We start from the raw sequence: 27,667 nt of genomic DNA, 5'->3' as shown, positions 1-27,667 counted from the left end.
GCCTGGGCTACATGAGACCTTGTCTCAAAACAACAATAATAAAAATGTTTTATCTCTTGATATTAAATTTCTTAGCTGCTTCCTAATAATGTCTGTGAAAATGTTTCCTCACACACCTGAGGGATATCCTGGGATTAACAGCAGTGGGTACTAGGAACTGGGTTGAAGGAAAATGCTGGGGCAAAGCAGAGTCCCAGGAAAATGTCTCCTATCCCTTGATCTATATCTCTGCTTGTTGTTTATAGTCTGAACAGAGACATACAAGTATCTTTTTTTTTTTTTTCAGCTTTACAGAGGTATACAATGACATGTATTTGGTAGAAACCGTATTTCACATTTTGAACTTTGAACTTTTCCCAGGCTAGCAATATGCATTATTGTAGTATCTCTTGGTTCTAGAAAGTAACAGTGAGCTGCAGCTTCTGGCCACACAATTATGAGAATAAACAACCGTCACAAATCTGTGGTGTGCAGATGGTTAGTGTGTTAAATTCATTACAACCCACATTTCAACTTATGATGAGTATATTAATTCTACAATAGGTAGAGGAGCATCTGTGGTGTCTGTAGGGGACATAAATCCTGATCTTTCACTAAAAGGCAGTCCTCCAGGACTCCAAGTATTTCCTTTATCTTACAGACCAGTAAGTTCTCTGAGTTGAGAATTGTTACCCCAGTGTTCTAGACTTCTTCCATGTCTTACAACTTCAGTTCTTAAACAAAGAGGCTTGTGAGATGCAGGTCCAAATAAAAAGACCCCACTCAATTTTCATGCCTTAGCCTTAGGTAATTCCTGCTGTAAAATTCCCAGACCATAGGGGACAGACCTACACAGACTCACACAACATAAGAGATGAAGGCAAGGGAGGTGGTTGCCAGAAATTATGGCTTTGATGAATTGCCTTAATCCTTGGATAATACAAATCCAAAATCTTTTATTTTTTTATATCTCAGGAGTTTCACCACGAAATAGTCTTGAAGTCTTAACTCCTGAAGTTCCTGGTGAGAGAGATCGTGGAAACTGCATCACATCCTTACAGCTGCATCCCAAAGGCTGGGCCACCCTTCTTCGGTGCTCAAGCAACACTGATGATCAAGAGGTATAGGCATTAGCACTCCACTTTAATAGGGCTCGTTGGACAAATTGTCATTGCCCTGCTTGCAGACTGTAGGCTGATAACTGGGCACAATCCCTGCCTACCCTCAAGGGCATACTGCCAGAGACCCTGCTTCTTGATCCTTCTGTTTCCTCTGTTGCAGTCTCTTCTCTTTTTTATTTGTTTGTTGAGACAGGGTCTCCCTGTAGCCCCAGCTGGCCTGGAACTCTCTATGTAGACCAGGTTGGTCTCAATCTCACAGAGACCTGCCTACCTCTGCCTCCTGGGTGCTGGGACTAAAGGTGTGCAGCACCATACCAGCTCTTCTTCCTCTCTTGCCTGGGTGTAGAGAGCTGAGATGTTCAGCTAAGCTAAATGTGAAGTTTAGTGTTTGGTAAGCCAGTTATCATTGTCATCTCATTTTAAACACCAGAGGAAGGGGCTGGGGAGATGGCTCAGCAGTTAAAAACACTTGCTGCTCTTGTAGAGGACTTGGGTTCAGTTCCCAGGACTTACATGGCAGCTAACAACCATTTGTAACTCCAGTTGCTGGGGATCCAGTGCCTCCTTCTGGCCTCCTCGGACACTGCATGCATTTGGTACACATAAACTCACACACACAAGTAAATAAATATTTTTAGAAATGGGATGGAGCTGGAGAGGAAGTTTAGCAGTAAAAACTGTAGTAAAGACTACTGGCTGCTCTTCCAGAAGACCCAGGTTTGGTTCCCAGCATCCACATGGTAGCAAACAACCATTTGTAACTCCAGCCCCAGGGACTCTGATGCCCTCATCTGGCCTCTGGGGGCATTACATGCATGTGGTGCGTTTACATTCACACAGGCACACTTATACACATCACAAAAAAAAATTTTTTTTTTTGGTCTTTTTGAGACAGGGTTTCCCTGTAGCCCCAGCTGTCCTGGAACTCACTATGTAGACCAGGCTGGCCTTGACTCACACTCACAGAGATCCACCTGCCTCTGCCTCCCAAGTGCTGGGATTAAAGGCGTGCACCACCACGCCCAGCACAAAACATTTTTTTAATAATAAATATTTTAAAATATAGGAAACTGAGGAAGGAATGGACTAAACTGATGACTAGGGAAAAGGGATAAGTGACCTTAAGATTCTCATGACTCTGGTAAGCAGGAGTCTACCAAGGATCTCACTGACTTTGGAGACCACAACTGAAAGGAGGGGAGAATGGCCTTTGAAATGAATAGAAGACAGAAATACTCTGTGTTGGATGTACCCCTAGAATTTTTAAACTATCAGGATCATTGTTGCCCTCAGAAAAGAAAGTGTGTTACTACAGAATTCATAGCCTGCCTCAGGGAACAAAGGACTTTAAAGCAGCACAGCACAGAACAACCTCAGCTTATGAAAATAAAATATGGGGGCTACAAGTTTTGTTAGTTCAGAGGCAGACAGTATTCATCTGATTGATTTCTTCCAACATTCCTGTCATTTTGGCTATCTGTTGAGCTTTTAAAAAATAAAGACTGGGGCTGGAGAGATGGCTCAGCAGATAAGAACACTGACTATTCTTGCAGAAGACCCAGGTTTGAATCCCAGCACCCACATGGCAGCTAACAACTGTCCGTAACTCCAGTTCCAAAGGATTCAACAGTCTCTTCTGTCCTCTGCAGGCATTGTACGACACAGGTGCACTTACCTACATTCAGGCAATTATACACGCATACACATAAAATAATAAATAAAATATTTTAAAAAATAGACTATGGGGCTGGAGAGATGGCTCAGCAGTTAAGAACACTGGCTGTTCTTGCAGAAGACCTGGGTTTGAATCCCAGCACCCATATGGTGGCTAACAACTACCTGTAACTCCAGTTCCAGGGGATCCGACAGCCTCTTCTGTCCTCCATGGGCACTGTACAACATGGTTGCACTTACTCATACACATGTAGGCATAACACAAAATAGAATAAATCAAAAAAAAATTTTTTTAATTAAGAGTATTTGCAGTACTTCTTGGGGATCTGTAACCTTGGCCTGTCTCTCTTTTCTTCCTCTAGTGGACTTGTGTCTATGAATTCCAAGAAGGCGCTCCAGTGCGACCTATCTCACCGCGCTGTTCCCTACGGCTGACTCATTACATTGAAGAAGCTAATGTAGGGAGGGGCTACATCAAAGAACTTTGCTTCAGCCCTGATGGACGAATGATTTCTTCCCCACATGGCTACGGGATTCGCTTATTGGGATTTGACAAACAGTGCAGTGAACTTGTTGACTGTTTACCTAAAGAAGCTAGCCCCTTACGGGTGATCCGATCTCTGTACTCTCATAACGATGTGGTATTGACAACAAAGTTCTCTCCAACACATTGTCAGATTGCCTCAGGGTGCCTTAGTGGACGGGTCTCTTTGTATCAGCCAAAGTTTTAGGCACAACTTATTTCAAATAAGGAACTCTTCTGGTGTTTGACTTATAAATTACTTCAATTTAGGTGAAGTATTTTATATTTTAGAAGATCTTATAAGTTTGGGTCAAGATCCTGGTTCTTACAGGCCCATGAACACATCTATGATCTGAGTACTTGGCCATCCAGCGTCACACGGGCATCTCTATTTAGACTATGCAGCATCGTTTTTCAGCATTCCTTTGCTCCTGCTGTCTGCCACTAAACTCCACTCTGGTTATTTTGCATGGCAGCTCTTGTTAAGTTCTCTCCCCCTTTCACATCTCTCCCTTTCTTCCCTTTCTCCTTCCTCCCCTTCCTCTTTTTGATCTTGGCAAGAATTTGTGGACATTTGGCAGGAGTCTTCACTGGGATTAGAGAAACCCATGGCACTAGTATTGAAAAAAACCCAGAAGTTGGATGTTGATGAACCAGTTGTTGAGAAAGAACCTTCATCTTCATTTATCAGTATCCTTGGCCTTTAAAGTTGCTGTTACATTTCTCTATATTGAACACAGATAATGACATTGTTCTCATAACTGTTATTTACTCTTGCAACAAAATGTCTTTTTAAGTTTTCTGTTAAAATTATGTAAGTTTTCTCAAGTGAGATTTTGTTGTGAAATTCTAGAAAAAATTATTACAATCTGTTTGTAATTTATTTTACTTGTATGAATTTTAAATCTCCAGCATGTGTCTCTGCTTGGTATTTTGTTCCTGGCAGCAACATTGGAAAGGAAAGGAGAAGGAATGGGCTCTGCTGCTTTTGCTGTACAGAAGAGGATTTGTTAGATTAATATCTGGCCATGGCGTGATGAGAATAATGTGACTTTGATTTTCTGTGATTCTTTGAATCACACGGGATGATGTGTTAACAGTAATGGGGTGGAGAGGAAATCAAGTAAAGATTTCATTGTTTTTCTTCCTTCTGCTGGGGATCATAAGCTCATGATAAGTAAGAAGGGAGCTACAGTCTTCTTTAAGCTGTTATCATAACCCTTATAGTCAGTGACTTGAATGGCACTACTAAGAATACCTTTTTTGTGTTTTGTTATGCAAAGCATCAGGCAAGGCACAAACACAGGCTGCCATCCTGAACAGGCCACTTTCTTCCAGTCTCTTCTATGCCGAATGGCACTGTGTTGAGATTTGCTAGACTGGAGTAAGTAAGCCATGCAGTAAGTAACCTTGTGCTTTGGTTACCTGCTCTTTAGGCCAGTGGTTCTCAAATATTGGGAAGCATTATAATCGTTAAAGGGCTTGTGAAAAATGCAGAGACTTGGGCCTGACCTTAGAAAATTCTGCTACAGGCAGGGCAAGGACAGGCATCTGTTCTAAACAGGAACTTCAAGTGATCTTTATTCAGATGATAGTCTGGAAAATACAACCTTGAATTGCAGTAAATACTTAAATATCCATTTGGTGCATAACTAAACAAGTCCCATAAGATGTTTTGATTATTTAAATAGTAAATAATAGCAACTTTAGGGGTAGAAAACAACTTGAAATAAAGTCAGTTTCATTATTTGGTAAATGAAGTCAGATGACCTGCCTAATCTTGTCAAGGCCAAGTTAGTGATAAAGCCAGGACTTAATTCAAGTTCCTTAATTCCTTGCTCAGGGCAATTTCTACTGTAGTATGTATGCTGGCTGGCTGGCTGGCTGTTAAAAATCAGTAATTGTGAATACTTTGTCTTTGAGTTACATTATTATGAAAAAGATGACCAATGGATTGAAAAAGGCAGGCATGTGAGTAGATGCTGAGAATTTTATTTCACAGAAGAAATTTCTTTTAAATCTTATAGAAATGTTTAGACAACCCAAATACATTTCTTTGTAGTGCCTGGCAAACAGCTGTTCATACACATGTTAGAAGTTATATCTCTCTTAGAACAATGTTGACTCTGGGACAATTTTAAAAATTAGATTATTTTATCATAGATGTTGAAAAAAACTGGAAATTTTGCAGTCATTGAAAAAAATTACCACAAAGCACAGTGAAAATCATAGGCTTGCTTGCCATAGCTTTGTAAAATATATATACATATATATGTTTTTTTCAAGAATATAATTTTGGAGAAAGATAGCCAAAGTTGTTATCATTAAAAATAAGCTATTATAATAATTAAATAGATATTTCAAAGAAAATTGTATAAATTTTATGTTTGGAAAGAGTTCCTTATCAGATGGTAGATCCACATGTCACCAAACTCTAAGCCAGTGATTTTTAAATCACTATTTTTGAATGTCTACTATGCTTTAAGTATGTGCCTGCTTTACTACTTCTCCTCCAAAACCTTGTAAGGTAGGTGGAATGAAATCCTTGTTATCCTGAGAGTAGTAATGGATCAGAAAGGTTAAGTGACCTGCCTGAAGTCACAGAACTGACCCATGGGTACCAGCACTGGGATTCGGACCCAGGCTTCCCTGTTTGTTTGCATCCAAAGACTGTGCTTACTGCTGTGCCATTCTGCCTGTTTGTGAAGGATGGTAAACTGGTCTGTTAATTTATGTTTAGTATCTTCTGGAAATATTTTTATTATGAGGCTGGCCTCATCTTCTGTACCAAGTTAAACATTTTTAAAACAAAGTTTCTATGAGAATAAAGATCATAAACATAGGGCATACATACATACATACATACATACATACATACAAACATGTGGGCCATCCCTAACAGAAAAAACTAAGCAGGATACAATACTTGTGATATAGAAAAGAAAATGGAGGATCAGTGGCCTTGCATGAAAATAAAGCCACACTGATGAGACCTAACAACAGTCAGAAATTCACCAAAAGAATCCTTGCCCTCTCTAAGGTATGGTCAGGACCAAAAAGTCATCAGGGGCTAAGCTGGATGTGGTCCACACCTTCAAACCCAGCAATCAGGATCTCTGAGTTTGAGGCCAGCCTGGTCTACATAGTGAGTTCCAGGCCAACCAAGGCTATATAGTAAGACCCTGTCTCAAAAACAAAAACACCCACCGTTTTAACCAAGGAATTAAAAGGCCTTAGAATTAAATGGTCCCATTTTACTTAACAGTGTAAAAATCTTAATTGGTATTTTTTTTTTACTGCTTCAATCATTTTTAATACTTGGCATATTATAATTGGTAATGAAGTATTAATGTTGGTAAATGTAGTATAAATTGTTCTCCTGGCTAAAAGCTTTTTCCAGAACATTTATGGAAATGCTATGTTGAATGACTTCGGTACATCAGATATACAGTAGTTCCTTGTCTTCAATCAGGAAATGAAGGGCTAAAGACCTCTATTTTAGTCTTTTAAAAATATGTGTGGTGCATGCCTTTAATCCCAGCACTCGGGAGGCAGAGGCAGGCGGATCTCTGTGAATTCAAGGCCAGCCTGGTCTACATAGTTCCAGGGCAGCTGGGGCTACAGGGAGACCCTGTCTCAAAAAGACCACCCCCCCCAAAAAAGAGGGGTCTTTTTTTCTCAGAAACCCAAAGTGTATGTATACTTTATTTCTCCCTGTTACATCCCTAAGAAAAGGCCACACCAAATATTTTAAGAAAACAGGCAAGGAAAAGATAAATCATGTGTTCCTAACTCCTGCATCTTGAACCAAGGTCACATTATGTAATTTTTTTTTTTTTTTTTCTTTTTGAGACAGGGTCTTCATGCAGCCCCAGCTGTTCTGGAACTCACTATGTAGACCAGGGTGGCCTTGAACTCACAGAGACCTGCCTGCCTCTGCCTCCCAAGTGCTGGGACTACAGGCGTGCACCACCATGCCCAGCTTATGTAATTTTTTAAATCTTTTAAAGTTTTATTATTTTTATGTGTATGCGTATACTGCCTGCATGTAGGTAAGTGCACCTGTGTCATGCAATGCCTGTGGCGGTCAGAAGAGGCTGTCGGATCCCCTGGAAATGGAGTTATGGACAGTTAGCTGCCATGTGGGTGCTGGGATTTGAACCCGGGTCTTCTGCAAGAACAACCAGTGTTCTTAACCGCTGAGCCATCTCTCCAGCCCCCATTATGTAATTTTTAAAGTTGTGTTTTCTGAAAGTACAATACAGAGTAAACTGAGTCTTTTAGAAGCCTAGTGTTTCTCATTTTAGAAATCTGGTACTATGTCTTTAAGTATCTGTTAAATTTGGCATTTGGCAGGAGAAATGGTCTAACTTCCTGATGACAATCACCTCATATAGTGGCCAGGGGTCCCTGAATGCTGTAAAGACTCACTCAGTAACACCTTATGTTGATGGTGAAGGAATCCATATATACGAATTTTGTTTGGATAATTAATGCGTATTTCTTAAGTGCCAACATTTAAAATTTGTAATTATTTTTGATGCATGTCTTTTAGATATGTTAGTATACCTTCCTGCCTTCTTAAACAACATGCTCAATCTAACTTTTTCATGATGAAAACTTATATTCATTTTGTGTTATTACAAATACCCAGTGAGCTCTGATAGATGTACAACAGTTCATAAAATGTAAAGGCTATGACAAATGAGAACTATCTCATAAAGCAATTTCCTCGATTATATAATCATTTGCCTCAGATTGTTAGCTTTTAAAAAAATGTTTTCTACCTGGAAATGTGTTTTATCAGTAAGCCTGCCTCTCACAGGCTTGCCCTTCCAGTGTGCTGTCTTCATGTTAAGGGCAGAGTCATGACATCACCAAGCCTGGTGGGTGTGGAAAGGAATAGCTGGACAAATTCTGGGCACATGGTTTGAGACAGTTCCTTTGACACTTTCTACTTATCTTCTGGATAATAAAAGGTCCCAGTTAAAGGCTAGGCTATTTTCAGTCACAACCAAGTAAGATATTATAAACTAAGGGTGCTGCTAGCTTACAAAGGATCCAACATTGTACCAAAGTGGAGCAAAGCAAGAACAAAGGCTCTGTATTAAAAAAAAAAAAAAAAAGAATACAGAAGAGGAATGGGGGGCGGGGTGCAGGAGGGGAGGAAAGGAAGGAGAAAGGGAAAAGAAGAAAATCCAGGTAGACTTAAGACTGTAGATGCCATTAAATTTCGTCAATAACATTGTTACAAAGACAGTTTAGTTTCATTGTAGAATAAGATTGCACTAAAATGTATAGCCTAGAGATAATTCTAAATGATGTCCTAAGAAATTCTCCCGTTGAAATGATAGTGGAAATCATTCTCAAAAGAAAAATCTCCAGTTTACCTTTATGCTGCTGTCTTTAGTTGTAAATGAACTCATATCAAGCCCCAAGGAGCACATGTCACATAGACACATACCTCCTATATGTATGTATGTATATATAAATATCACTAAATGTTAACGTTACCCAGAAATAAAATAATTCAAGATTTAAATCTGGTCCAAAGTCTTTAAAATAGGTGGAATCTTTAGCTTTCCTTATTCTCCTCATTTAGATGTATAATTTCTACATTAAAGAATGAATGTTCGAATTTTCTCTTAAATTTCACTGCATCCTTCATTTCCAAACTGCTTCCTGGTAAATTTTAGGTTTGTGTTTTCAGGAAACTTGAAATGTTCATTAATATGCTGGACACCCAGAAAGTTTTCTTAGTAGATTCTAACATGCTAGGAATTCTTCTGTTAAGACTATCAACTCCCTGAAGGCACAGACTGCTTATCTTCTAGACAATAAAAGGTCCCAGTTAAAGACTAGGCTATTTTCCAGTTACAACCAAGTAAGATATTATATAAGCTAAAGGTGCTACTAGATTAAGAAGGATCTAGGACTGCACCTGACAGGTAGTTGTTCAACAAATATTTGTTGGAATAAACCAAATGAACCCTCGCCCTAAGCTCTCATGAAGCCAGAATGCAATGATGTGAATCCTAGAGTTTTTGTTTTTTTTTTTAAAGTCATATTATATAGTCCTGGCTGACCTGAAACTCCCAATTTGTAGTAATTCTCAGGCTTCTGTCTCTGGAATGCTGGAATTACAGGCTTGAGCCACTTCCCCCAGCCCTGAGTCATGTTTTCTATTATTACTAGAAGTCAATCTCTAGACAAGGACTCTTCCCTTCCAGCAAGCATTTCTTGGCATTCTATAACTCCATGGAAGTCTAGCCAGTAACAAGAACTCTCTTCTCATCTGCTGACATCAAGCAAGGACTTTGTAGTAAATTATTTTTTCTAACACTGCATTATGAAAATGCTCACAGCACGGGTAGAATAATTCTACAGTGACCGTTTATGATGGTTCTCTTTGTGCTCTGATCACTTATCCAGTACTTCAATTCATATCTCAATTTGACACATTTTGAAAAAACTGCTTCCACCTGTGCCTGTCCTAAAACTTGCTGTGTTATGGCACAGTTTTTAAAAAAATATGTATGAAATACTAATATTAACTATACACTGGCTAAGTTTGGACAAATGCGTATGTGTGTGTGAACTCCAGCTCCTATCAGGATATCCACTGCCCTCCTGTTCCTTTCCAGACTGCCACCTTTCCCCCAGTGAAGATTTGACTGTGGGGTGTGGTCTCCATATATTTCATTATTTCATTATTAAAAATGGCTGAACACAAAACTTTGCTCTTTTGAGTTATGTAAATTGTATGAGTTTAAGTCTGTTAAATGTTTAACTTTGAGGGGTAATTGAAACACAATTTAAGTTCAGCTTAGTACTTTGTACTATGGAATCATACTGTCCTTAGAAATCAAATCATACAGTCCTAAGAAATCAAAAGCATCTCTGAAATACAGTAAATAAAAGAACACATGGGACTAGATAATGCTGCATTTATGGAACAGATCTAAATCTCTAGACTGTGGATACAAAGACCTGTGAGAAATCCAGGTGTGATGGTCCCAGCATTCAGATTTCTCTAAGATTGAGGCCAGCCTGGTCTACACAGCAAGTTCCAAGCCAGCTGAGGCTACAGGGAGACACTGTCTCAAAAAAAAACAAACAAACAAAAAACAAACAAAAAAACCCAAACCCCAAACCAAAACACATAAACAAACCAAAGACCTGTGAGAGAGAGCTGCCCTGAAAGAGCACTTGGTCAGGGATATAGCTCAAACACTGTAGACTCAGGAATTGGTGTCATCCCATGCTGCAAAAGCAGCAGTTTGTTTTACAACCTGGCAAAGTTGTTATTTTACAACCTTGCAAAGTAGTTGTCGGTCTAGAGAAAAGGCAAATTGGCTCCCTAGTCAATTTGGTGCAAAACAGTGGTTCTTATATTCCTAATTGCATTTCCCAAGCCCATGAATTCCTCACTGGCTACCTCATTGGTACCTCAAGGGACCTCCTTCCAGTTGGTCTAGCACAGCCCCCACCCCCAATTCCCCATCCTCCTGGTGCTCAGTCACAGCAGACTAACTTCTTACCCTGAGGCTAAACCAAAAAAAGCCCCAGGCAAGGGAGGTGCCAGCTGCTGGCTAGGCAAGACAAGGGCCTCCAGCTTCTCTCTGATTCATTGAGAAGCATACCTCACACTGAAAATGGACCACAATGATTTATTTCTTACAATGCCCCATAGGAGGGACTTAATCCAGCCTAGGAGACAGGAAGTTTCCATTTTTACTTCAGAATTTGTCAGCAACTGATGTTCAGTGTGTGTTCTGTGAAATGTAGAATCTCAAAACAGAATGATTTGTCCTAAAAAAGGCAGCTTTGTAATTACCAAGCAGGAATGGCAGATCTGCTAGACAAAATAAGGAAGTCAAGAACAGGCTAGAACTGGGTCTCTTTCCAACTCATCTTACTAGACCTCAACTCTTTCCAGACAGGGAGCAACTTAAAATTTAACATGTAAACCAACAACAGACTGACTTTATACTCTCCAGACCGTCAGCAACAGAAAAGAACAACTATGAAGAACAAAGATGTGAGAAGAGCTGGGAAAGCAAACACCCCAGCCCTTCTGACCCGGTGAGCATGACGTAAAGGTATGCCGCTGTAACGAAGGGAAGTTTGCTACATTTTAGGAAAACTAAGAAACAGAACTTGGGGCTCAGCAGTTAAGAGCACTGACTGCTCTTGCAGAAGACCCAGATTTGATTCCCAGCACCCACATGGCAGTGGAGAACTGCCAGCAACTCCAGTTCCAGGGGATCGGACGCCCTCTTCTGACCTCCAAGGGCATTGCACAACATGGGTACACTTATGTACATGCAGGCAATACACTCATACACATAAAATAAAAATAATAAAATATTTTAAGAAAGAAAATGCTTTGCAGTAAAGATATCTGGAAAATGAAGATAATGTTTGACTTGTCAAGTCTTCAGGTGGACTGCTGGAGGTGTTTTTATTAATAGAGACACAGACTAAGTTACCACACCCTCCCCCAAGGACTAAAGTGCTAGTAGTGAAAGGAAACTACCCAACCACAAAACATCACACGGGCTGGGCTAAGGCAAATTTTATTTCAAGTACCTCCCTAGACGTTAACTCAGCATCCAGCCGCTAATCAAACTCATATGGTCATATACGTCAGTAGAGCAAGCCAAGTTTTGTGTTTTGCTACTTTTAATAATGAAAAGAGAAGATATACGTACACCCACCACCCCACCCAATTTAGGTGCAATTTAGGTAAACAAGTATTCAAGCAAAAAATGCATTAAAAACAAAATCCTCAAATCTAGCAAGAATATAGTTCAAGTTTTTGATATGCATTTATTTGTATATGAGAAGATATATTTAACATAAAACCAAGTGTAAGTGCTTTACTTCCAACATGGTCTGCCTAGCCGTCATTGAATGACCACATCCCTCATACTACAGGGCCTTCCTCTCCAGCCGACCCGCCTTGGCTCAACAAGAGCGGCTTACACAAAGCCAACCCTCTAGATCCCAGGCCACAGATCCTGCCCACTGCTCATTACTGCTTTAGAGCTTTGCACAGCCTTAATCTATGTTGTAATTGAGCTGAGGAATTCCAGGTACCCAAACACAACACATGTACAGTTCTGTTTTATTGCAAAGGGTCACAATATATAGCAAGTGATTCTAGAACCAACAAATTAAGAGGAATATTAAGAACATCAACTTTGTCTCCAATCACAAAATGAGATAAGAACACCATACAAAGGCTGCTTGCTCTGTAGTGCAGTCCTGAGGGCTCATGGCACTGTGAGTGTGTTAAATACAGAATTTAAACATATTTCTGGTGGCATCAGATATGAAGCCTAGGGCACAAGACTGAGTGTCCTGTGCTCATGAGCCATCTGTGCCAATATGTAACAGAAAGGCCACTTTAAAAGCTTTTCAGATAGTTCTTCAATCACGTGTACTTTGAAAATATTTGAACACACTGGTTTAAAATTTATTCATTAAACATTCTGACCTTAAAGTTCAGATAAAGTTGGTTGCAAGTTCTGATTTTTTTTGTCAGACTTAAGAAGCTTATAGGAGAACGAAAACCCATCTCTGGTAATGTATTTGCAGTTTAGTCTTCATGAGCTATAAAGAGCAACAAAAATTTTAAAGTTAAAACTTGTTAAAACTTTTAGTAATTGCGTTAAAATGCCACATAAGTGAAACACAAACCCAAAGCAGTCCAATTATATTATTTCATAAAAGTACTTTTACAACTTTATGGCCTGCATGGAGTGTAGACACCCTCCCTCTACCCCAAGGCCAATGGAAATTAATTCCCAAGGCAAAGTCACAATCCCTGGTTAACTCACCACCCCCTACCCCCAGGCTGAGCACTTGGCAGGCTTGTGTGTACTCGAGGTTGCACACATGTGGACAGTGGGACCAGGAACCAAAGCCGTCTTTCCATTTGTGAAACTCCACTCCCTTCAAATTGTAACTCAACAAGTTGAAGTACATTAGTAAGATTTGTCTGGCATCAAATTCTCGTTTTCTGAATTCTCACATCTGTATCTTGATCTATATTGCCATATATACTGGGCTGGAACTCACTATGTAGACCAGGCTGGACTCAAACTCAGAGATTTGCTTGCCTCTGCCTCCCAAGTGCTGGGATTAAAGGTGTGCGCTACCATGCCTGGCTCCCTTATCCTTTATGGTTGGAATAATGTTCACTGTATTTAACCAGTCATATTGTATTTAGAGGTAAACAGATGTTTTGGACAATCTGCCCCAGAAACTTCTAGTAAACTCCAGTTGCGGTTTGATTTCAGTTTGGTAGGTATGTATGTATATTTGTATGCAATTACCCAGAAAAATGAGAAACTGTTAATTAAAAATAACCCACCTTTAAAAACTGGGGAGGTATCAGGCACGGTGGGATACACTTTTAATTCCAGCATGCTGGAGGTAGAGGCAGGCGGATCTCTTAAGTTTGACACCAGCCTGGTCTATAGAGTGAATTCTAGGCCAGCTGGGGTTACAATAGTAAGATCCTGTCTCAAACAAAGAAACAAACAAAAACAAAAACTGGGGAAGCTGGAGTGTAGTTCAATGGTATAACACTTGCCTAAAATGTGCAAGCCCCGGGTTCAGTCCCTACTACCACAAAAAAGAAAAAAAGAAAAAAAGAGACCTACTTTCTGATGTCAAATACTAGGAAACAATCTTTATCTAATATTTACAGACAGCTTTGTTAAGATTCATAAACTACTTCTCTAGAATGGGTATTATTTCAGTTGTGTGAGTAATTCATGGACAAGGTTTTGCCAGCTAAATAAGGGATAAAATACCCGGCTAGTTACCAACCTCTAGAATTCAAAATGTATTTAGATCAGATCCTCTTAAACTTGTTGTACTGAAAGAATGTTACACAAGGCTCCCCAAATGTCAAAACCCTAAAGAAGCCATTTTCAAGAGTAATTATAACAGAAAGGAAACACTGTAGGGAAAACTACCCTGAGCTTTTTCACCCTTCACTCTGTAGCATTTAGAAACCAAGAAGAAAAAAAAAAAAATCTGGAATTGTATTGACAGGCTCCCAAAATAAAACTTTATGGAAGTGTTTATTTTTTAAAAGTATAGTTTCAAGAAATCAGGATACTCAAATATGAAAAATATCCCCCCCACTGGTCTGCTAAGTTGGCATCAAAATCACAAAGAAACCAGGCTAAACAGAATGATCTTGCAATTAACTTTTTTTTTTTTTTGGTCTTTTTGAGACAGGGCCTTCCTGTAGCCCCAGCTGTCCTGGAACTCACTATGTAGATCAGGCTGGCCTTGAACTCAAGAGATCTACCTGCCTCTGCCTCTCAAGTGCTGGGATTAAAGGCGTGCACCACCACGCCTAATTAACAACTTCTTAACAGGATGAAAAACACAACAAAAGCTGTCACCCAATCTTTTGGCAATGAGTTAAGTAAAATCAGCACAAGGGTATTCTGGAAGGGCTCAAAGTCACATTCAGAATTAAACAGAAAACTTCCAAAGCTACACAGCAAAATGGGAACTGGTATTAGCTGTTTGATTCTATCAAGTCTAAACAGAAATAGTTTTGATAACTATCCTAACGGTGCTTAGTTTCAGACCTAACTCCAACAATTCATCATGAAATGCCTGCACCTGAGACGCCGTTTTCCTGTCTCTGTTCTGCTCTTCAGTCCTACCATGGATGCTGGAGTTAATGAAGGTGGCCCTCTGCAGCTGCTCCTGGGAGGAGACAAGCAAGAAATGGAGCCATACATGAGCCTGAGCGCCTGCCTAGAGCATGTGCTTTGTCTGCTTATGGCCATGTGTTTCCATAGAGGGTTAATGACTTCCCAGGAGGAAAAGGAATTGCATCTTGGCTAATAGGTTGGCCTGCAAAGGCCATCAAATACACAGCTAGTTACTAAGCAACAGCCTAAAGCTCTGTGGTCAACGATCAAAACAAAATGCCTCATTTTCCTACTGAAATATTTCGTTCTGTTTTGTTGATGCTTTGCCCCTAATTTTCTATGGCCAGGACTTAATGATGCCAATTTGGGAACAAAGCCAAACTGCACTCTCTACTTCCTTGATGAATAGCATTTCATAGTGACTTTATCATACAACTTTTAACAGAAACTCGTAAGTTGCATTGATTATTCCCCAAGAGATGAGAGACCGATGGTAATTCAGATGGGCACCTCTGAAAAGATTTATCAGTTTCCTGTCCCGTTCTAGCCAGATTGTTTTGAAAACCTTGGAGAAAGACTGAAATTCCCCACCAATCTGAGACTGTATACGAGCTTTTACAACGTTAACTGGAAAAAACAGGAATCCTAGCATGGCACCCAAAACACCTCCACAGATGAAGTCATTGACCAAATGTGCACTGTGAGTTGTTGCAGTGGGCAGATGCTCCTTAATGGGCCCTCGAAGGCCAAAAAATAGGACATTGCTAAATCCGTTTCGGAAAAGAATAGGCACCAAGCCTCGATAATATTCTCTAATTCCATGGCATTTCAGAGCCCGGAAAGCCTGGTAGGTGTTTGTGAACTTGTCATGATGCTTGTGGTCCTGAAGCAGTGCCTGCACCCTTTCCAATGGAGTGAAGATGGCTTCGGTCGTCCCCGCGAGCACAGCTGCCACACCTCTGGTTGCAAACTCGGGAGCGCTACTCACGTGCTTCCTGAGGAGGCGAGACAAATCCTCGTACAGTCCGAACATGAGGGCCAGTGTAGTTGTTTTTTGCATCAACGGGGGGAGGATTCCACGATACAAGTTTCGAAATCCATCCTTCTGCAATTGCAGTATTGCATCTCGGGTTTTGAGCCCGTACAGCTGCTGCCGAAAGAGAATCTTCTGAACAGGGTAAGTGATGGCGACATTGTTGAAAGCTGCACAGCAGCCACAAAAGTAATGCTTTCCTTCACCAACGTTTGCAATGTGAGGTGACAGATCTTGGTTTGAAGATGTTAGTATTGGGGGCCTCTTTTCATGAGCTTCTGAATCCATCATGTTGCTTATGATCTTTCTTCAGGAAAGACTTTTTTAACCTACACATAGTAAGTGATACAGGTTTTATTAGAGTTGAACACATGAACTGTCCTCCAATCCCTGTTCCAATTCATGACACACATTTTCTAAAACTGGACAATACTTTATTTTTAAACTACGAACTGTATTTCTACTAACATCTACTAATTATACATATTAGCAATTTCCACATGTGCACACAGGGTATACCAAATCAGTGGTTTTCTACCTTATTTTTTGTGTACAAGTGTTTTTCCTGCATGTATATGTTTAAATGCACCCCTGTCACGTAATGTCCATGGAGGCCAGAAGAGGATGTCAGATTTCCTGGAACTAGTTTTGGATGGTTGACAGCTGCTATGTGGGTGCTGGGAATCGAACCTGGGTCCTCTCCAAGAGCAGCCAGTGCTCTTAACCACTGGCCATTTCTCTAGCCCTGGTTTTTGTTTGTTTGTTTTTGAGACGGGCTCACTATGTAGCACTGACTGGCCTGTTCTTATGTAGAACAGGGTGACCTTGATCTTATGGAGCTCCACCTGCCTCTACTTCCCTGGTGAGGGATTAAAGCATGTACCACACACCTGACCTCTATGGGAACTTTTCTGAGATAGGGTCTTGCTATGCAATAGCCCAGGCTGGCCTTAACCTTGCAGTCCTCCTGACTGCTGGAACTCTAGGCCCACTCTACATGGCTAGCTTTAGATTAGTGAGCTTCTAAAGGATTTTCAGAGGACTGCTAGAGGAAGTCTTGAAGGTGCTGCCTTTTTCAACTGTGTATCTACGTGAGACTGGATATTCGGCAAATACTGCTACCAAAACAAAATGCAAAGGGCTGGAGAGATTGCTCAGCAGTTGAGAACACTGGCTGCTCTTCCAGAGGACCTGGGTTCGAGTCCCAGTTCCCACATTGCAGCTAACAACTATCCATAACTCCAGTTCCAGGGGCTTTAACACCCTCTTTTGGTCTTTGTGGGCATTGCACACACACGGTGCACTTATATACATGCAGGCAAAACATTCATACACATAAAATTAAAAAATAAATTTTTTTTAAAATGCAGAAGCCTTCATCTAACACAAAGGAAGGATGGAAAACTATAAAACACATTTGTTTCATGAAAGAAATGAGGAAGCACAGAATAGGTAATAGCTCTTTTTCATGAAAATGTAATGTCAGCATATCATGGGTTCATTATTGCTATGTTAACATTAATTACTATTTAAAATTTAATTTCTTTTTTGTCTTTTTGAGACAGAGTCTTCCTGTAGCCCCAGCTGGCTTGGAACTTTCTGAGCAGACCAGGCTGGCCTTTAACTCAAAGAGATCCACCTGCCTTTGCCTCCCAAATGCTAGGATTAAAGGCATGCACCACCTGGCTTAAAATGTAATTTCTAAAATCCTGAATATCAATTCCTGTGAGCAAAAGCTTTCTAAGGTTCACAGTAATTTTTTAGAAAATTCTAAAGAGGGGCTGGAGAGATGGCTCAATGGTTAAGAGCACTGGCTGCTCTGGCATAGAACCCAGGTTCGATTCCCAGCACCCACACGGCAGCCAACAATTGCAGGCAACCCACTCATATGCATAAAATAAAAATAATTAAAATTTAAAAAAAGAAACTTGTAAAGAAGTGTGATACCAAGAGATCATTAGCTCAGTTCCTAAACACTGGCGATTCAATGTAACAGTGCAGTTCTAGCACCCTCCTGAAATATTCAAAGTTCTCCCATGAGCTGCCAGGCATGGTGGCCTATCTGTAATTCCACCCCTCAAGAGACAGAGGCAGGAGGAACACCAAAGTTAAAGGCTAGCCTGGTCTACATAGCCAAGTTCCAGGCCAGCTAGAGTTTCACAGTGAGACCCTGTCTCAAAAAAATACAAAACAGGACAAAATCCTTCCACGACATATAACACAGCAAAATGTGCCATGAGCTCTCTTCATACTTACACTGATTTGGGATCTGTGAACTTGGTCTTCTGCTAAGTGTGAGATGTTCAAAGACAAGGAAGTCACAAACTAGTAAAGAGTCTGCCAAGGTAAACAATGGCACATCAGTATGAGAATGTCTGTAGTATCTAAGTGCCTGTGAACACAGACTGAGTATTTTGGGAGGTGGAGGGTTATGGGGAAAAAAGAGTCAAGGAAGAACTTTTATTAAAAAATAAATACTTTTTCCAGATTTATACATAAAAAGTTCTAATAATCTTCATTGCTCAAGATAAGCTAGTAACTGGTGGAGCCAGCACACGTCAAGTGTCTGTCTGACACCTGTCTAACACTTTCCATCTCTGCTACCATACCACATATGGTAGTGACTTTGGAAAACTGCCTTGAGATAAAAGATGGATATGTCTGAGAGTAGAGATGACTGGAGATTTGAAGTCTAACGTGTGTGTGTGTAATGTGCTTGCTCACTAAGGGGAAGCAAAGTTCTAGCCCTAATCTGCTTCTGTAAGATGCAAGATGTTTCTTCACAATCACCTAAGTCCAATTTCCCTCCAAAATCAAAACAATAGGGCTGGTGAGATGGCTCATCAGTAAAGGTGCAGGCCTGCCATCAAGCCTGGCAACATCAGTTCAATCCCTGGGACCCACTATGTAGGAGACAACTAATTCCCATAAATTTTCCTTTGCCCTCCACATGACATGTGCTCCTCCCACCCCATTAAAAATGTACTTTAAAAAATTTAAAAAAGAAAACAACAATAGAAACAGTCAAACAATTGGATCTAGCCAGCATGGTGGTGCCTACTCATGACCCCAATACTCAGGAAGTCCAGGTAAGTAAGACAACTGTTGAGTTTGAGGCCAGCCTGGCTACAAAACACCCATCCTTAACTCCTGTTCCAGGGATTCCAACACGGTTCTCTGGCCTCTGAGACCACCAAGCATACATGGGTGCACATATATACGTGTAGGCAAAACACTCACATAAAAATAAAAATAAATAAAAGATTAAAAACAAAGCAAAAATAGTTGGAGCATTCAAAACAATTCCTATATTCCAAGGATGGTCCTGGAAATCAATCTTTATTTGGGAACAAAATGGCAATTTGATTAGACTTTAGTTTTTTTTTTAAGATTTTGATAAACAGCTGCTAGGAACTAACTCTAGTCCTCTCTGGAAGAGCAGAACATGTTGTTAACCATCTCTCTAGGCCCTAACAGTATTTTAAGATTCATTTTTATTTTTAAGTTTTGGGTTTTTTTTTTTTTTTTTTTTTTTTTGAGGCAGGGTTTCCCAATAGCTCCAGCTGGCCTGGAATTTGCTATGTAGACCAGGCTGGCCTCAATCTCACAGAGCTCCACCTGTTGCTGCCTCTTGCGTGCTGGGATTAAAGGCATGTGCCACCATGCCTGCCCCTAGACAGCATTTTTAAATCTATCCATTCTTCTGCAATAAAAAAACACATTTAACAACTCAACAATAAGATATCAAGTTAACCAACTTAAAAATGAACGAAAGACATGAGTAAACATTTTTCTGAAGATGATGTACAAAATGGCCAACAGGCCCCCCCCAAAAAATGCTCAACTCCACTAACAACAGGAGATACGCAAATCAAAATCACAATATAGCATCATTTTCTACACATTAGGATGTCTACTATTCAAAAAAACAAACAAAAAAAACTAACCAAAAAAAAAATAGGGAGACGTTCAGAAGGTAAGAGCTCTTCAGCTGTGCTGGTGTACATCTGTAATCCTTGCATTCCCATGGTGAGCTGCAGGGGAGACAGAATTTGCCAGAAGTTCATGGGCCAGGTAGCCTGGAGTAACAGAGCCAGGCCTCAGAAGCAAGGGGGAGGGAGAAAACAAATTCCAGAAAGTTGTTCTGACCTCCACACCCAGAGTGTGAGGCAGGCACACTTTCTTTTTTTTTTTTTTTTTTTTTTTTTGGTTTTTTGGTGGATTGTTTTTTGACAGGGTCTCCCCTCCCTAGTCACAGTTTGCCTAGAAGATCCACCTGCCTCTGCCTCCTGAACCCAACCACATAAACAAACAGAAGCAACAAAAACACACCAACAAAACTGAAGTGCTACTGGGACTGTGAAATCAGAACCCTGAGCACTATCAGTGGGGCTGAAAAATGCCGCACATGCTATGGAAACGGTACGTGGTCCCTCAATAGAGTACCGACGATCTGCCAAATGATCAGCATCCCAATTCTGGGTATATATCCAAAGTCATTAAACACCCATGTTCACAGTGTTAGGGTTCCAAACAGCAGCAGTTTCCCCCCTCCCCAACAGGGACCTCTCCTTGACCTTTGAAGTCAAGGGAAACAAACTCTGCTGAGAAGCAGCCTGCCTTCCCTCTGACCTCCAAAGATACGATAAGCAGATTCTACCTGATAACCAGAGATTTTAGAAGCTGTTTCTCTCTTATCTGAAGAGGGAAAAAGTAAACACTTCCAGACCCTAATCCTACCTGCTTTTCCTGCTTCCCCCTCCCTGATTTCTCCCCCAAAACATTCCCCCCTTCCACACCCTAAAGCCCCCATATATAAAGTCCCAGCTAACAACCCATGGGCTGACATCTTTCCCTTCCCTGACATCTTTCCCTTCCCTGCCCTTCCCTGACATCTTTCCCTTCCCTGACATCTTTCCCTTCCCTGAAGGAAACGTGTCCGGTGCGAAATAAAGCTGTATCCCACTGAGAATTCTATCTGTGCCTCGGTGCCTCATCCATCCGCTCGTGCTCTCTCCAACATTTTTTACCTATCACACAGCAGGACTAAGATTGAAGATCATCAATCCAGAGCACATTAAGGAGTTCAATGGAAAAAAATGGCTCAGATAAACTATCTAGGTCTTGGATTTGGACAAAAACAAAATAAAACAAACGGGAAACCAAAACAAAAGCCTGCTAAACTCCTCATGGCCTTTTCCTTCTCCTCCTTTACCACACGTGCTGCTGAAAACAGCTCACCATTCAGGGCAAAAAATGTTAAAGAGAAAGCAATCACTGTGGAGCAGAAGGCAGAGCCAGAAAACAGTTCCTGAGCTGGAATCTGCAGAAGCCACAGACATGTAACAAAACAGAGCATGCACACAAGCACCACACCCCAAGAACACAGCTTTTATTTACACAAAACCTACACAAAGATTCAACTGTGAGATAGCAGCCACAGCAGATCAGGGACTCAGGAGCAGACACTGAATACTTACCAGTAAGGGACCCACCTATATATCTGCATAAATGAAGTGTCCGCATGATGCAAATCACAAGATCATTCAAACTAAAGGGTTATTGGGGCCAAGAGGTTGCTGTCAGTCAAGTGCTGCCACACAAGCATGAAGACCTGAGTTCAGATCTTCAGCAGCCATATAAAAGCCATGTGCAGCAACACCCATCTGGAATCCCAGCACTGGGGAAGTGGAGGCAGGAGGATCTCTAGAGCTTGCTGACCAGGCAGGCTTACTGAGTCAGTGAGCTCTAGGTTCAGTGTGAGTCTGTCTCAGAAAACAATGTGGAGAAGATAGAGAGATGGCACAGAACACACTGTTCTTGCAGAGGACATGTTCCCAGCACCAGTCATAAGCACCTATAACTCTAGCTCCAGAGAGATCAGAATTGCATAGGCACCTGCACTCATGTGCATATACCCACATGCAGGCACACACATACACATATAATTACAAATAATACAAACAAATCTTTAAAGAAAGTCAGAGAGCAACTGAGGAAGGCCTCCCATGTGGACCTCTGGCCCCCACACTCACATGCACCCACGTGTGTACATATACTTACATATACATGCATACACACACACGGACTTAGATTAATCAATTTTGAGCTTTAAGGATATTCAATATTCAATTTCTGATATGGTGCTGTGAGGCGATAGCATCATATGAGAAATGCATTTATTTCTTTTTGGTGCTAGGGATTGAATCCAAAGCCTCATGCATGTATCACATGTTCTCCTACTGGGCTATACCTCCAGGCCCTGAGAAGAGATTTAATAACTGAGCATCATAGTGTAGCAACAGAGTATTGGCTGTTTACCTTCATGATTACATGGCTAACTGGGAGCTATGGCTCACTGCTGCTGCCTTGTATCTCAAAAGAGTATAGTCCCACCTCTAAGAGCCAAGGAAGAATAAAGTGCAGTTTCCATCCAACACATCTATCTATCTATCTCTCTTTCTCTCTTTCTCTCTCTCTCTCTCTTTCTCTCTTTCTTTCTTTCTTTGAGACAGGGTCTCCCTATAGCCCCAGCTGTCCTGGAACTCACTATGTAGACCAGGCTGGCCTTGAACTCACAGAGATCCACCTGCCTCTTCCTCTCGAGTGCTGGGATTAAAGGTGTGTGCCACCACATCCGGCAACACATAGTACTTTTTTAAAAAAAAATTTATTTATTATTTTTATTTTATGAGTGCACTGCCTGCATGTATGTGAGTGCACCCGTGTCATGCAATGCCTTGGAGGTCAGAAGAGGGCTTTGGATTCCCCTGGAACTGGAGTTAAGGAAGGACGGTTCGTAGCCACCATGTGGGTGCTGGGAATCGAATCTGGGTCCTCTGCAAGAGCAGTCAGTGCTCTTAACCTCTGAGCCATCTCTCCAGCCCCCACGTATTACTTTTGCATAATCAAAAAAATCAAAATAGAGCTGAGGATGTAGCTCAGTGGTAAGTCTCTAATACTGCACCCCCAAACAAGTCATTATAGGTCAAAGATTATCTGCAGTACATAATTTCCATCCTTATAACGTGGAGCTGAGGCCTCCGAGACTATGGAGTAATATTTTTTTTAGCTAAATAACATTGGCTAAGGGTTGTTTTTGTTGTTTATTTAGTCTTTTGTGCCAAGGATTGAACCTAAGGCTTCTTGTGTGCTCAGCCATGGCTCCACCACTGAGCCATCCTCTCAACCACCATTTGATAGCATTGTAAGTTTCCCATCACTGTTCCTAATAATCCCAGTTTTAAATTTTAGTACTATTTTCACATCAAGTTCCAATGTCAGTGATCCACTAGTTTTTTAAAAGGAAATCTATGATTTTTCTTTTCTTATGCTATGGAACAATTTAAATTTTAGCAGCATTATCTGTTCCTAAAGTTTAAGAGAATTCACCTGTGACAGTGGCTCCCAGTGTGGAGGGTGACAGCTTTTTGGTAATTTTCCCACTTTTCTCCATGTTAGCTTTGCTAGGCTCTCTCTTCTGAAGTCAATTTGATGACTGGGTCTCCTTTAAAAAAAGTAAAAATAAAATCTCTGTATTCTTGCAAAGCACGTGTTTTTAAAAGATATTTCTAACGGGACGTGGTGGTGCTTGCCTGTAATCCCAGCACTCGGGAGGCAGAGGCAGGTGGATCTCTCTGAGTTCGAGGCCACCCCATCTACAAAGTGAGTTCCAGGCCAGCTGGGGCTACAGGGAGACCCTGACTCAAAAGGACAAAAAAAATAAAAAAAAGATATTTCTAACCCTGTGTATTTATATTCCCTTTTTCTTAAGCAGATTAACCAGTAATTTAACTTATGATTCTCTATGCCCAACAAAGAACCAGCTCTACATTGATGGTAAACACTCTTACCCACTGAGTCATCTACCCAGCTCTTAAGTAAAAAATTTAAAACTGTATGATGTGGTTCCAAACCTGTGTGGAATATCTAACTAAATCCTTTCCTTTTAAAAATTTTATTTATTTTTAATATTTTATTATTTTTATGTGTATGAGTGTTTTGCTTGCATGTATGAAAGTGCACCCATGTTGTGCAATGCCCATGGAAGTCAGAAGAGGGCATCAGGTCCCCTGGAAGTGGAGTTAAGGATGGTTTGTTAGCCATCTGGGAACTGAATGCAAGAGGTTAAGAGTGCTCTTAACCACTGAGCCAACTCTCCAGCCACCCCCCCACATTTATTTATTTATTTATTGAGACAGAGTCTCCTGAAGCCCCTGCTGGCCTTGAACTCACAGAGAGCCACCTGCCTTGGCCTCCCAAGCACTGGGATTAAAGGCAAACATTACCACACCTGACTCTTTCCCTCTCAATGTACTGAGACTTTGTAACTTACTATGATGAATTTTACAAAATATCCTATAGGCACTTGAAAAGTCTGCCAGAGTTTGCTAATAAATAAGTACTTAAGTCTCCAATATCCTTATTCTTTACTGTTTCAGCTAATAGGCAGGAGGTAAAAACTTTTATCAGTTTGAGACCAGACCTTGCTTTATAGCCTAGCCCAGGCTAGCTACAAACTCACAATCCTACCATGCCTGTCTAAAAACTCTTAATTAGTATTATACTTGCCAATCTAAGATTAACTAATGTTTGTTGATCTTAGATTAACCAGTATTTTTAAAAAATATTATTTTTATTTTATGTGTGTGTATGGCCTGCAAGTGGGTAAGTGCACCCGTGTCGTGCCATGCCCGCTGAGGACAGAAGAGGCTGTCGGATCCCCTGGGACTGGAGTTACGGACAGTTGTTAGCTGCCATATGGGTGCTGGGATACAAACCTGGGTCTTCTGCAAGAACAGTCAGTGTTCTTAACCACTGAGCCATCTCTCAAACCCCCAGAGTAACCAGTATTTTTTTTTTTAATATTTTATTTTATTTTATTTTTGGTCTTTTTGAGATAGGGTCTCCCTGAAGCCCCAGCTGTCCTAGAACTCACTATGCAGACCAGGCTGGCCTTGAACTCACAGAGATCTGCCTGCTTCTGCCTCCCAAGTGCTGGGATTAAAGGCGTGCGCCACCATGCCCGGCTTATTTTTATTATTTTACATGTATGAGTGTGTTGCCTACATGGATATGAGTGCGCCTGTGTTGTGCAATGCCTCGGGAGGTCAGAAGAGGGCTTCAGATTCCCCTGGAATTAGAGTTAAGGTCGAACCCGGGTCCTCTGCAAGAGCAGTCAGTGCTCTTAACCGCTGAGCCCTTAACCAGTATTTTTCAAACAAAAACTTAGCACAGAAATGCCTGATGCATATGTAATGCCTTGCTTCTTTTTTTAGCTTCATAGTCAATGTTAATCAACAAAATCACTTAATGTACATGATCACACAATAGTCTAACAGTTCTTACATACTGAACACTTTATTTATTTACAAAAGCATCTCACTAAATAGCCAGGGCTAGCCCAGAACTCAATATGTAGCCCAGGCTGGTCTCAAAATCTCCACCTCCTGATTCCAGCTCCCAACTGCTGGGATTACAGCTATTTGCCACCATGCCCAGCAACCATCTAAAAGCTGGAAAGAACCAAGTTTCTTGTACATTGCAACAACAAAAATTTTATTCAGGACTAGGGATGTTCACAAGAGCACTTACCTATTATTTGTTCAATTTCTCAACACTGCAAAACAAACAAAAGGCCATGTTCACTTTCCATTTTTACTGAAATGATTCTTGTGTTATTTTACAAAAGTTTGCAAATTAAAGTTGCTCCATCCAGTCAGTCTGTCATGACTCTGTAATAATGGGGACTTGTTAGTTAGCAAATAGAAAACTAATTAGCCAGTTATGTATCAACCACTCTATCCACCTATCTCCAGAGATTTTAGGAAAACTGTTGTACATTTAGATCATTGGATTTTGAAAGTTTTATACAGGAAAAAAGTCATGTTATAAAAACCTCCCAGAATATCCACAGGCTCGGAAGCTTTACTAATCTTCACCCCACCCACCAGTATGGTGTGACTAGGTTCTTAATGTAGGAACAGAAGGAAAGACAGTGTGCAGAGTTCTGATAAGAGTTTAGAACATGACAGTGGACAAGATGACTCGTTAGGTAAAGGAGCTTGTTGCCAAGCCCAACAACCTGAGTTCAATCCCAGGGAATCCATAGGGTAAAAGGTAAGAACTCCTCTAAGTTCTCCTCTGACCTCCACATAAGCTCATTACACCCATACACTTACACACACTTCACACACACAGACGTTTAAAAACAAGTTTAGTACATGGCATGTTTGATTACTACATTGTGACCATAGCTATGTAAACCTTGCTAACCAATCTCTAAATTAACATAGATAATCCTTTGCAATTTATTGCAACATTTATTTACCATAACTACACTAGTTCGCTACCTAAAGACCTAACATCTCAACATAAGGGAGCCAAATTCACAACATCGAATTTCAAGTAATAGCAACGGTCAAACTTCTGTGACATAAGAAACAGTGTAAACTCTAAATACTCAATGGAATTTGCAGCCCACACAGATACACTAGACCCAGAGTAACCTCAGTACAAAATTCTTTGTGTAAAAACAGGGCAGAGGGTGACTGTAATTCTCAAAGGATGTGAATTTCCATTAGTCAGCTGGTCTGAGTCAGCATTCAAAAGGTTAGTCAGGGTTTGAATACTAGTTAAGGCACGATTCTGCCACTGTGAATATAAAGCAAGGCCTGTGGCTTTAAAATCCACTAATCTGAACTTCTATCTGCCAAATGAGACCAGAGTCAACGCGTGTCACAAGTGTTTTCTACCTGAGATATGCTAAGGGTGACTTCAGTTTGTTTCACCTGTGCCCTGGCCCCAGTGTGGGACTCAGGCATGTCAGCACCTTTGATTCTATGAATCTTTTCCAAAGTAAAGGCGCAGGAGGTCCATTTTGACACGGTCACTCCACAAGTATTTCACAGACTAGTTTCACAGAGTACAGGTAAACAAACACAAGGCGGGAATTAGGACCACCAACAGGGCAGAACAGTAAGGAACAAAACAAAGGTTATGCCCAAGGGGTAAACATGGCTGGGGCTTTGACATTCTCTACCTAAACTTGATTCTCATCATGCAGAAAGAGACGAACAATTAACACCCCCACCCCGCGGAGCTCAGTTCCACTGTTTGTTACAAGGCGATGCAACATGGTGTCGCAGAACAAGCGCTGCACAGGCTTCCATTTGTCCACTTCGTGAGAAGGGACTGGCGCTGGGCAGAATGGCCGGGGCCTCGTGGAGCAGGCCGGACTGGCATCTCCAAGCCCGCGGCTTCCGCATGGCGCAGACAAAGCCGGCCCCTCCCCGGCCTGCGGCTCCAGTGCCCAAAGCGTGCAGACACCTCCCCGGGGGCGCATCCCCCGCCGAGCGCACTGCTCCGACAGCAGGCCCTCCGCGTATGCTCGCAGCTTATCACGCCCGCGAGTCAGGGGCAGGAGGGGTGCGACCGCGACGGGGGGAGGCCCTGCTCCAGCCGTGCCTCGCCACCAGCCTCAGGCCGAGGGCATCGCCGGGCTCCACTCCCCTCCTCGCACTCACCCATGGCCGCGGGCACCCGCCCCACGCCCGGAGCCGCCCGCCCGCAGGACGGCAGGCGAGCGGAGCCCGCGCCCGCGCAGGCGCAGACCTGGCCGACCTGGGCTGGGGCGGGACGGGGGGGG

At 41.5% G+C, this 27,667-nt stretch overlaps 2 protein-coding genes across 9 annotated transcripts in view; one reads left to right on the top strand and one right to left on the bottom strand.

Moving 5' to 3' along the window:
- Dcaf10 (DDB1 and CUL4 associated factor 10) overlaps positions 1 to 6,541 on the top strand; it is a 61,363-nt gene extending 54,822 nt beyond the window's left edge. For both annotated transcript variants that reach the window (XM_029570729.1, XM_008847672.2), the window contains 2 exons: positions 955 to 1,100; positions 3,137 to 6,541. In XM_029570729.1, the coding sequence (XP_029426589.1) occupies positions 955 to 1,100; positions 3,137 to 3,505 (515 nt within the window). In that variant the 3' untranslated portion in view covers positions 3,506 to 6,541. The remainder of the gene's footprint in view (positions 1 to 954; positions 1,101 to 3,136) is intronic.
- A 5,568-nt stretch (positions 6,542 to 12,109) lies between these two features.
- Slc25a51 (solute carrier family 25 member 51) lies at positions 12,110 to 27,667 on the bottom strand. Of its 7 annotated transcripts, XM_008847670.3 has the most exons (6): positions 27,546 to 27,667; positions 25,615 to 25,754; positions 23,413 to 23,527; positions 19,968 to 20,054; positions 18,277 to 18,357; positions 12,110 to 16,349 (listed from the first exon to the last, which is right to left on the bottom strand). In XM_008847670.3, the coding sequence occupies exon 6, from the start codon at positions 16,309 to 16,311 to the stop codon at positions 15,415 to 15,417; it is 897 nt and encodes a 298-aa protein (XP_008845892.1). In that variant the 5' UTR covers positions 16,312 to 16,349; positions 18,277 to 18,357; positions 19,968 to 20,054; positions 23,413 to 23,527; positions 25,615 to 25,754; positions 27,546 to 27,667; the 3' UTR covers positions 12,110 to 15,414. The 7 variants fall into 7 exon arrangements, with proteins under 7 accessions (XP_008845892.1, XP_008845889.1, XP_008845893.1 ...); XM_008847667.3 differs by lacking the exon at positions 19,968 to 20,054; XM_008847671.3 differs by lacking the exons at positions 18,277 to 18,357; positions 19,968 to 20,054.

Source organism: Nannospalax galili, unplaced genomic scaffold (assembly GCF_000622305.1).
Source record: "Nannospalax galili isolate Female #2095 unplaced genomic scaffold, S.galili_v1.0 scaffold263, whole genome shotgun sequence".
NCBI classification, from domain to species: Eukaryota; Metazoa; Chordata; class Mammalia; order Rodentia; family Spalacidae; genus Nannospalax; species Nannospalax galili.
Note: the sequence above shows the minus strand (reverse complement) of the source record. Positions and strands in the feature narration are given on the sequence as shown.